Source organism: Caenorhabditis remanei, chromosome IV (genome assembly GCF_010183535.1).
Source record: "Caenorhabditis remanei strain PX506 chromosome IV, whole genome shotgun sequence".
Classification (NCBI taxonomy): domain Eukaryota; kingdom Metazoa; phylum Nematoda; class Chromadorea; order Rhabditida; family Rhabditidae; genus Caenorhabditis; species Caenorhabditis remanei.
Genome location: NC_071331.1, coordinates 18872952 through 18884487, shown reverse-complemented (window position 1 = coordinate 18884487; position 11536 = coordinate 18872952). Strand labels below are relative to the sequence as shown.

The 11536-nt window shown below is 36.6% G+C and overlaps 3 protein-coding genes across 3 annotated transcripts; 2 read left to right on the top strand and 1 right to left on the bottom strand.

Annotated features, from left to right (window-relative positions):
• GCK72_015191 (uncharacterized protein) lies at positions 1-1133 on the bottom strand (the record flags this gene model as incomplete). Its single annotated transcript, XM_053730685.1, has 5 exons — positions 1-302; positions 349-466; positions 667-919; positions 964-1066; positions 1112-1133. The coding sequence occupies 5 exons, from the start codon at positions 1131-1133 to the stop codon at positions 1-3; spliced, it is 798 nt and encodes a 265-aa protein (XP_053585457.1).
• A 3085-nt stretch (positions 1134-4218) lies between these two features.
• GCK72_015190 (uncharacterized protein) lies at positions 4219-6190 on the top strand (the record flags this gene model as incomplete). The annotated part of the gene is made up of 4 exons (XM_053730684.1): positions 4219-4347; positions 4393-4524; positions 5028-5333; positions 5669-6190. 4 exons carry the CDS (start codon positions 4219-4221, stop codon positions 6188-6190), a joined length of 1089 nt encoding a protein of 362 aa, XP_053585456.1.
• A 650-nt stretch (positions 6191-6840) lies between these two features.
• On the top strand, positions 6841-10579 carry GCK72_015189 (uncharacterized protein; the record flags this gene model as incomplete). Its single annotated transcript, XM_053730683.1, has 13 exons — positions 6841-6978; positions 7032-7181; positions 7228-7467; positions 7512-7673; positions 7718-7921; positions 7974-8474; positions 8520-8681; positions 8729-8932; positions 8985-9291; positions 9342-9731; positions 9806-10195; positions 10243-10317; positions 10365-10579. The coding sequence occupies 13 exons, from the start codon at positions 6841-6843 to the stop codon at positions 10577-10579; spliced, it is 3138 nt and encodes a 1045-aa protein (XP_053585455.1).
• Between the last annotated feature and the right edge of the window lie 957 nt (positions 10580-11536).

Here is an 11536-nt window from a genome sequence, read left to right as displayed (position 1 = left end):
TTACAGAAATCTAGTTTTTGAGTTGTCAAAGAAATACTTGGTGCACTGTTTCATGTATTCCAATGACATGTTCTCTACTCCGATTTTCTTCAGAATTCCGGCCAGTTTCCTCTGATTTTTCCCTCCAAAACTTTTCAACAAATAAGTCAAGTAGTGATTCAATTTGTAATCCGCCGCCAATTTGAACTCAAATAACAGACTATCCAGATCTCTTTCCTCAATCAGAAATCTCTCACAATATCTGATAACATTCGTTAACCCAAGTTCTCTCGCCATGTCAAGAATTACGATTGGATTGGATTCTGAGATACCAAGTATTATAACTCAAAATTTAAATGCTTGTCTCACCTTTCGACTGAATTTTCACTCCAAATGCAATCTGAACACATTCGACAGTTTCCCGACAGAAAGTGTTACACTCAACTTCACAAGTCAATTTGAGATATGAAGAGTGGAAGGCTAGCAGCTGAAATTATTGTATAATTAACAGTTTTGACAGGTACTAACCATTCTGTGAGCATGAAGGAATATTCCAGGATCCTCTGAGCACTTGAATCTAATTAAATCTCTTTCTTTATCACATCGCATTAGTTTTTCATGGAATTGAAACTCCCAAATGACGTCGGGGACTACAATGGATTCCACATGAAATCCATACTCAATTACCAGTGCTCCATTATCCAACCATCCATTCCCTTCATCCAATAGACTTTCCAGTTTCAAGTAGATTCCTGCTGGCAGTTTCCTTGGAGTCAAATGACATCTTCTTCCCATCACAAGCCTTTGTGATCCATCTCCATCGAGAATAGCAATGAAAAATCGAACTCTGATTGAATGCAGTTGACTCCGCCAGTAAGATCTTACAGATGGATGAACATAAGAGTTACCGTTTATCTCTTTTATTTTCAATGTCAAACGCCTGGAATATTCTCATATTATTCTTTCTCTCCTGTCTATCCCTACCATTCATCGAAACCGCATATAAAACCAATCGGAAAATTGGGAAAGTCACTGTTTCTGAAGCTGTCAGCGAAGTTTTCGAATCGACATATTCCATTTATTGAGTCTGAACAAGGGATTTGAGATTGAAAAAGAACATTACTGTACTCACAATTTTCTCGTTCATCAACCATTTCGGTAAGAAATTTGAAATGAGCGGTTTTATGGCGTATTCTCGTGGAAATGATCTTTTGAAACCATTTCAAGTACGTAAATTTAATTTGTAATAAAAATAACGTTTAATTTTACAAATTGTTTTAAAACTCAACAGTGAATTCAGATGTTTGCAAATAAGTTATCTCTGTTTCAGTTTTCGTACTTTTCCGAAATTCCGATTTTAATTCTGTTTCATCACCCCCACGAGATATTTATGAATAACGTTTTTACTGTGGAATGAATAAAACAAAATTTAACTATAGTCTCTACTCTTTCAGCAAAAAAATAAAGGGAACGATTTCTCAATTGAGGCGGGCAAGATCTGCCTGGCACAAATTACTTCACATTTTTCTGAATAAGTAAACCTAAAATCCTGTTTCAATGAGTTCCCTTTGGTCTTTCAAATAGTTATTTAGTCTAATAAGCTCCCTATATCACATTTGGATGAGAATGCATGCCTCAAATCACCAACAAGAGGCTTTCTACTAATTTTGAAGCAAAACTAATTGAAAACACAAGAAATGTTTGGAATTCGTTCAACGGAACACTTTAGAAATTCTTTGAAACAGTATAGTTCAGAATATTGATTTGAAAGAAATATGTCTCATTCATTCCACTAGAGTAAGTAACAAGACCAACAAGAACCAAAAACTTGATAATTATTAGAAACAGTGAAATTTTGAAATGCCGAATTTCAATTTTCAAGGAAAATGTTAGTAGCTTCCCACTCCTAACTCATTAAAAAACCTTTTTTACTTTTCCCTTCTCCGATTATTCCCTCTCTTCCTAAGAGCATGTACATTACCAGACCACCCAGTCAGATAAATGCACCTTTCCCCCCCCCCCCCCCCCCCCCCCCTCAGCACTCTCTATCTAATTGAGACACCTTTGCCTTCGTTTTCCCACAAGACCAACAAGAACCAAAAATGATTATTTAGTATGTGTTTCTTGAAATTTTTGAAGTGTTATATCACAATTTTAATCGTTTTTTCGATTAAAATGAATATTTCAATTTATATTGAATCCTTTGAACAAATAATTATTTTCAAGCCATATCAACTTTTTGAATACAAATTAGAAAGTTCTGAAAGTTACAAAACATCTAATCAAAAAGTTAGGAATACATTATACAACACAATAATAATTTCATTTTTACCTTTCAGATCTTCTGAAATTGGGAAACAACTCTCCTAAAAGTTTTCTGAGAACTGTATTACGATAAGAGATGAATAATTAAGAAAAGCAAAAACATGGCAACTTTTAGAAAAATTACTGAAACCGAAAATTGTTCAAATGTTTTACAGTTCCGCTTCTTTTCCAATATCGATCTCCAGCTCATTCATTTTCATTTCGAACCCATAAAAAATCTTTTCTCCTATTCTATCACTATCACTATTCCCTCTCACATGTCTACCTAACTGGTAAGAGTATCTCCATTACAAGACCACCCAGTCAGATAAATGCACCTTTTTCCCCCTCAACACTCTCTATCTAATTGAGACCCCTTTGCATTCGTTTTCTCACAATTTCATAGTTTTTGCTTTCAAATTCCTTTCCTGGTGAATTTTTGAATTGATTATTCCTGAATTTATATCAAGGTTTTGAATATACATTAGAACACATAAAAGTTACAAAAAAACTTGTATTGGACAGGCCTCTGATTGCCTTTGATCTACGGGATAATCTCCTCAAGTTTTTTTGAAAATTCTAATTAGTAATTGCATTGATTTCGTGACTGAAAAACTTGAAAATTACCACTTATCCATCAAATTTGCTTTGTTTTCCTTGAAACTTCTATAATTGAAATGAAATTTCAGGGAAAATAGATAAAAAGTGTTATTTTTCAAATTTTTATCCGCGAAATCAATGTAATTAGAACTGAAACTATCTAAACGCTTTTATTCCGATAATATAACACTGTTTCAATTTCATTTCCTTTATAACCAGTTTTCATTTTATCAATTTCTATTTACCCTCCATACTTTAAAACACCCTTTTTCCTATCCCTCATAAAAGACCACCCAGTCAGATAAATGCACCTGTCCCCCTAAGCACCCCCTATCTAATAGAGACCTCCTTGCCTTCGTTTCCTTACTGTCCGACAAGAACCAAACGACTTGAGTATCATCTGAAGCTGTGAAAAAATTTTAAAGTCATCTATCACAATTTCATCTTTTTTTCAATTAAACTACATAAAACCTTATCTAGTGAATGTTTCAATTGATCCTTTCTAAAGTCATGTCGATGTTCCGAATGTACATTAGAACATACCGTAAAAACGGTATTATAACGGTACCTGTATCATAACGGCACCCCCATCAATACTCAGAATTAATGAATGTGATTAACCCGATTTCTTTCTTGATTCTGATTAAAAAAGCGCGCTTAGTAACTTTAAAAAAAAAAAAGTTCCGCCATTTTTCAACGACCCGCAAACAACCTAAACAACCTATAATCTACTGGATCATCTCCTCAAGTTTTTTGTCAAGTTCTAATTACATTTGTTTTGCGGGTAAAAATTTAAAAATATCTTCTTTTTTCATCAAAATTGATATGTTTTCCCTCCCCGCGAAATATATGTAATTAGAACTGAAACTGTCGAAACTTTTTTATTCCGATAATGGAACAGTTTCATCTCCCACATGACCATTCTTCATTTCATCAAGTTATATTCATTCTCCATACTTTAATATACCTTTTTTCCTATTCCTGTATACCATCGAGCCACCATTAAAAGACCACCCAGTCAGATAAATGCGCTTTTTCCCCCTCAACACTCTCTATCTAATTGACCTCTCTCTGCCTTGGTTTTCTCACTGTCCGATAGCAATCAAACGAGAGATTACTGGGAAACCGGAGACGCAGAGTCAGAAGGCTCTCTCTGTGCCTTTTTTTGCGAGTAGGGAGAAGAAAAAAGAGGAATGAGAGAGCATGGAGAATGGAGAGGGCACAGAGAATTTAGAAGAAGAGGGGGAGCGGGCGCCATCGACTTGTGGCTTGATTTTTTCTATTTCATTTCATCATTTCCAGTTAACCTATAAAAGAAGTTTCAGATTTCAAAAAATGGAAGAGAACGCCAATAAACTGTTAGAGGAAATTTACAAAAGTCTCTATGACTCCTCAGTCGGTCCATATTTATATGATGCGAGTCTGACGAGATTGTCACAAATCACGAAACAATCAGAGATTGAGGTAATTGGTTTCTTTTCTGTAAATATTTTTCATTTACCGTTTCAGATTCGACGTTGGTTCCGAAGAACACGGTGGGAACAACGGAATTCAAAGGGACCTGTACCTGGAAAAGTTGATTCGGGAACCGAACCTGATAATTTTGTAACGATAGTTATAAATCAGGAAATAGACAAAGTGGTATGTCTTTTTTTATCTAGAGGGATGAGAAAATTCATACTTGTTGAGGCTGGTACGGGTACTTGGCGCCAAAGTTTAAAATTCAAAAATGTTCGCATTTTTTATCATGAAAAAGTCACATTTTGGACTATCATTCAGAATTTGAAGAAATTCTGAACAATCATCAAATAATGTGCACATTTTAAAAAAATTGCTCTAATTTTGGTCTGCTAGCTCCGATTTTGGTCTGCTACTTTAGTTTCATTCAGAATTCGAAGAAATTTTGAAAAATCATCAAAAATGTTCAAACTTTTGCTGAAAAATTGAAAAAATTCCCTCTTATTTTGGTCTGCTAGTTCCATTTTGGTCTTCTAGCTCAGATTTTGGTCTGCTAGCTCCGATTTTGGTCTGTCAGAGAAAAAAAGAATGCTCATAAAATTTAGAAAACTCCTCAAAACTAGTTTGAGATTTTAAGCTTTTTAGTCTAAAACTATGAATCTTCAAATATAAAAAAATAATTTCAGATCAAATCAGGAACGGAAGTGGATCAAAACTATAACAAACTTGCTCTGGAACATATCTACAAACAACTATCGGACACTCCAAACGGTCCGTACCTCTATGACGCAGACCTTGAACTGCTAGGACAGAGAATCGGACTATCCAATCATCAGATACACGACTGGTTCTCCGCAAAAAGAAATATAGAAAAGAAGCAAGGTGTTCCCGTTCCCGAAGAGGTTCCCGGTGCGACGAGTGGCAGTTTCGTTTCGAAAATTATAGAGGAGGCTATTGCATTGATGGATAGGAAGAAGAGTGTTTCTCAGCAAGTGAGTCTCTTCGATATTTCCCTACTTGCAAATAGGGCCAACACGGGCCCAAGCGTAAATCGCTTAAAACTTAATATTATGAGTTGAAAAAAATACAAACATGTAGATCTCGACGAGTTCTATGGGCCGAGAAAAATGGCCAAAAAACGCAAAAATGACCAAAAAAGCCATTCTAGCCCGACCCGCAGTAGGTCACGGATATAGAGCTCGCCGAGATCCACATTTTGGTATATTTTTCAACTCATAATATTGAGTTTTAAGCGAGTTACGTGCCGGCCCGTTTCGCAAGCATGTATATTTCTTTGTAAAAACAGCAATTATTTTCTGTTTTTCAGCCATGCGATGCCTCCACATCCACTACTCAAGTAATGCCATCTGAAAAGGAAGCACACCAAGTTGACCCGATTAAAGAAATCAAAGAAGAAATTGAAGCTCCGGAAGAATCATCTGAAAGCAATCCTCCAGCTAAATCTACAGAAAACGTGGCGACTCCAAAAGATGTTCCCCTTCCAGAAACATCTTCTGGTCCCGTGAACGCTACAGAACCAATAATTGAGGATGTAGCCGCTCACTCAGCTCCAGAATCTTCCAACGAAGCAATTCCCACCCCAGCTCCTCCACTTCCTCCAAAACTTTTCTGTACACTCATTCGAAGATATGTCCAATTGGATAGAACCCCACCTTGTCTAATGGAAAAATCAACCAATGTTCTCTGTGAGAGTTGTCAAATAATCTTCGATAGACGTCAACAACTTTACCACGAACTTGAACAGATTCTGATGCGTCCCTCCGGAAAGAAACGAACTCATCAGGATGGTGTGGCTGGACCGTCGTCAAAAGTGATGCCGTCTGAGTGAAGAGAATGTTTATTCTGATGTTCAAAAAATACTGTACAATCTGCTTTACCCCCATCTCAATTTTCAAGTGTCATTTAATTTCTGAACTCATTCCATTTTCTCCCCCGTTATTTACCACATTGTCATTTCTAGTACTTTTCTCTGTATCAACGGTTAACGAAAAATAGAGGATTTTTGTCAAAATTTTTGATATAAGTTTTCAGTTTTTTATGAAGCTTTCAGTTCCTAGGTTTATGTTCCCGTTTTTCTTTAAAACTATTGGTTTTATGTGTGTTAGTTTCAAAATTTGGTACAAAATGCTCCAATCTCTATAGGAAACAATACTATTATTATTCAAATTTCGCGCGCAAATCTCATTTACGATAATGAGACGAGAGACCATAGGAAGACGAGAGACGGCGAGGGAGATTGCTATCGAGAAAGGGGGAGGTTTGAAACAGATGGAGAGGTGGAAAAGAAAAAGGAGACGAGAGAGCATGAGAAACGGAGAGAGTGACCGACGATGAGACACCACTTGGTTACCTTGGAGTCGGAATTTAATCAGTTTTCCAGATTAAAAAGTTATCATTTCAGTTTTAATTTTGTTTTTTTTTTTTTAAATTTCAATGACACTTTTAAATAAATCTTTTATTTTCAGATTTCATATCAGAATGAATATGGAGGATAGAAAAGCTGAGTACTTATTACAATTAGTTTATGACGTTCTTCTGAAAAAACCTACTGGCCCGTATTTATACGAAGCCAGTTTAACACGATTAGCGACAAAAACAAATAAATCGGTGGACTATGTAAGAGAATCCGTTTAATTTTAATAAAAGTTCTAAAAATTTATTGTTTTCAGATTAGAAATTGGTTTGAAGCAAGACGCGAGTCTGATCCAAGGAAACATGAAGTTCGTCCGATAGAATACTCAGATAAATTAAGCACAATAGTAACGAGACACATCCAATTTGTTATCGAAACGTTTGAAAAGAAAGTTTTAAAATACAAAGTATGTTTTTATATTTTGAGAAATTTATTTAAAAATACAAATTCAGAAATCGAGAACAATCCCCAAATGCCCAAAACAAACCAACATCCAAGTGGCATCGGAAGAAGGACCTTTTGAGCCAAAACAAAAAAGACCACGGCTTGAAAAACCGGAAAAAATCAACTTAAACGCGGAGAAAACTCTGAAATTCATTTATTATAATCTTCTGTGTTCGGAAAATGGACCATATTTATATGATGCTTGCTTAAAAAACTTGGCTAAGAAAATTGGACTCACTGAGGAAGAGGTTAGTTTTTTCTTCAGAAAAAAGATGTCAAAATATAATTTCAGATCAAAAACTGGTTCACTGAGAAACGATATGCACAGAAATACGCCCACATAGAAATTCCCGAAGCGATTGATGGAGTATCAAAAGATGAATTCCTGGAACAAATTATCAATGAAGCAATTTTGGACGAAGAATTGATTGAAAATCCAAAACCCTTTCAACTGGTATGCTTAAATTTTTTTAAGCATGAATATAAGAATTGTTTCAGCCAAACATACACAGCAGTGATGTACAGGTGGAAGGGATGTTTAAAATAGCTCGTTTACTATATAGAAGAGATAAAGAGGACACCAGAAATGTGAAGATTCTCAATCATATACACACCACATTGCCTAATCTATCAAAATGTACCCCCTTAAGTTTGACCGATATCCGTTTTCTATCAGAGAAAATGGAAGTGTCGGCGCCTTCGGTGAGACTTTTAAATCTTGAAATAGTATTTAAATTGAGGACCATCGTTTCAGTTAATGGAATGGTTTGAAGCAAATCAAAAAAGGATCACCACGGAAATACCAGTAGAAAATATCAGGATGTCGGAAGCTATCTTCAAACAAATGCGCTCTGCTGAAGCGACGCCGTCAGGATCTTCAACTGGAGCAGCTTCTTCTTCTTTTGCTGGGAGTTCCAATGGTGGAGTGATCTCAACTAGTTCAACTAGAAGACCAATATCAACTACTGCCGCTTCTGAGAAGAACTATGAAATGATAGCAGCTCCAGAACTTGTTCCGAATCCCGATGGAAGAATGGCTGTCCTTGATCGCGAGACCATTCCAACGAGAAGAACCAAAATTTCCGAGCCGGAACCAAAAAGACCACGGCTTGAAAAACCAGAAAAAATCCACTTAAACGCGGAGAAAACTCTGAAATTCATTTATTATAATCTTCTGTGTTCGGAAAATGGTCCATATTTATATGATGCTTGCTTAAAAAACTTGGCTAAGAAAATTGGACTCACTGAGGAAGAGGTTAGTCTTTTTTCTTCAGAAAAATATGTCAAAATATGATTTCAGATCAAAAAATGGTTCATGGAAAAACGAGATTCACAGAAATGCTCCCTCCTGGAAATTCCCGAACCGATTGATGGAGTAACAAAAGATGAATTGCTGGAACAAATTATCGCGGAAGCAATTTTGGACGAAGAATCGATAGAACATCCGAAACCCTTTCAACTGGTATGCTTAAATTTTTAAAAACTTGAGCTTAAAAATTACTGTTTCAGCCAAAAACCTCCAGCAGTACTTTTCATTTTGAAGTGATGTTCGAATCCGCTTGTTTAATATATGGAAGTGAGAATTATAACACCAGAAGAGTGTATATTCTCGATTATATACACACCAAATTACCTGAGCTGTTCAAAGGTACCCGTATAAGTTTGGGGGCCATACGTTTTCTATCAGAGAAAATGGAAGTGTCGGCGCCTTCGGTGAGACTTTGAAATTTTGAAATAGTATATAAATTAATTTCTATTGTTTCAGATAATGGAATGGTTTGAAGCAAATCAAAAAAGGATCACCTCGGAAATACCAGTCGAAAATATCAGAATGTCGGAAGCTATCTTCAAACAAATGCGCTCTGTTGAAGCAGCTTCTTCTTCTTTCGCGGGGAGTTCCAATGGTGGAGTGATCTCAACTAGTTCAAATAAAAAACCAATTTCAACTACTGCCGCTGCTGTAATGAAGATGTATAAATTGATCGCAGGTTCAGAACTTGTTCCAAATGACGATGGAAGAGTGGCTGCTTTTGATCACGAGACCATTCCAACAACAGGAGTTCACCACTTCGGTAATTTAAAACAATTCCGTTTCTATCAATTAATCACATTTCTGTTCCAGAGAATAGCACGATGGCTAGAGTAGCGTCTTCAGAAAGCGACAAGCATAGAACAACTATGGAAGAAGAAGGGCCATCTGATAACGATACACCTCCGAAATCACCAGCTAATGAATCTGATCCTCGTGAGCGAATCTCTGCCAACGAGAGATCTTCACAATTACAATTTCCGGATGTTGAGTCTCCAGTTGAAGACGAGGCAGCTCTCGAGTCTTCAGAAACATCCCTATCCATGTCTGGATTCACAGCTCCTATCCAGAAGGATTCAGAATCCCCTTTTGAAGACGAGGAAGATGTTGTTGATTTTGTGGAAACTTCAAAGTCGTTTTCCACTCATGACACTGGTAATCGAACACCGTCTCGTATTTTTTTCTGCAATGAGAAATATTGGAGTAAGTTGGGAGTGAATGCCAGGAGCACCAAACATTTCTCTGACTATGAGATCGTAGTCTGATGCTTGTTTCAGATTCCGACGGAGTAGACAATGGAGCTTCAGTTGAGGACGAGGAGGAGTCTGATGACGAAGAATCGAGGAATGACGTCGAGGGTGAAGGACCTGGAATTAATGAGCTCATATCAGATACAGACGAAGAGGACAACCAGGAATCAGTTCGTAATGGGAAGGAACTGCTTTGTCTAGATAATTGTACTTCTGGTTCAGATTCTTTGGTCAGCATCGATCCGAGAGCTCCAGAATCATGTTCTGCGCCTCCGACGTCATCCTCTTCTGGTTCTCCACAATCAATTTCTGAACCAGCATCGTCAGCCCACGATGCGTTCGATGACGATGAAGACGTTGAATCTAAAGAGCCACCAGCAAACAATAGTCCACTTCCAGCAACAGGATCAGTTTCTGGTAATCTAACCACATATTTTTTTGCAACAATCCAATATTTATTTCAGAAAATGGAAAGGAAGATGACCACTTTGTTGAAGAACCCGAGCCTACTGACTACGTCAGAAATTGGGGACTAGACGGTAAATATCAAGTTTGTCTACTTGAGCTAACTATAATTCTGTTTCAGACAATGTGGATTATTCCACCTCCCCAGCACCTCTCGTCCCTCTGGAAGACAGTCCAGTTTGCAAGGTCACAAAGCAAGTCGTCACGATAACCAGATCCCCGCCATGCTTCTTCACAGACACAGAAGAGTGGTGTCAACACTGCGCCAGGATATACGAGGAGCGCCAGAAACGCCATGAAGAACTGTATCAGATTATTTCAAAGTTCAAGTTCTAGAAGACCCATTACCCTACGTTCTATCGTTTCTACATTCCCTCTCTTTTTCTATCTTTCTTGCCCTCCTCATTTTTCACTCGAAATTGTCTTGTGAGGGACTTTTTAAAGTCTTTCAAACTAATTCAAATAAATTAAGTATGTTGATTCCTAATAACACCTTTTTTGTTCTGATGAAAACCATATTTTCATGTTTCATTCCTTCTCTCCCCCGATTCATTTCTTCTCAACCCTTTCCCTCCTGCCGTTTTTCTTACATATTAACGAATTAAAATTGTGATTTATGTACATTTTCTTCAATTCCATACACTTGCTCATATAAATTTTTTGTATTGTGACTTCTTCTGCAGATAAAAATGGTTAAAAAATATAAAGCAGAAGAAAAACTAGGAAAAAAGCCAGTCATTTTTACTCAAGATGATTCAAAAGGAAAAAAGATTTCACACCAGGTGTTTTCAGATTCTACAGCTCATTCAAACCGATTATTCTTGATATTCTCAACGGTGTTGGGTATACGGATCGACCGAATTACGCAACGATCTTTGAAATTTTTCTTGCGAAAGAAGAGGTTTGTAGAAAGCAATCGTTAACAAAAATATAACCATTCCTGTCATTTCTCAGAAAATTTTGGATTCGGGGTTTTCAGTTTTCTCAAAAAGTTTCAGTTCCTAGGTTTTTGTTACCATTTTCATTTAAACTTATTGGTTTCATGTGTTTTGGGTTCAATATTCGTCTAGAAACCACCTGAAACGGAATTTTCGTTCATCTCGAAAATTTATAAAACATCAGAAATAATATTTATGATATTATCCTCAAAAAAGTACTGTTTCAACCTTTTCCAATAACTTTTTTGAATAAAAATTCTTCAATCTCTGGAAACAACAAAACCTTTATTTTTCAAATTTCGCGCGCAAATCTCATTTACGAAAATAAGACGAGAGATCATAGGAAGACGAGAGA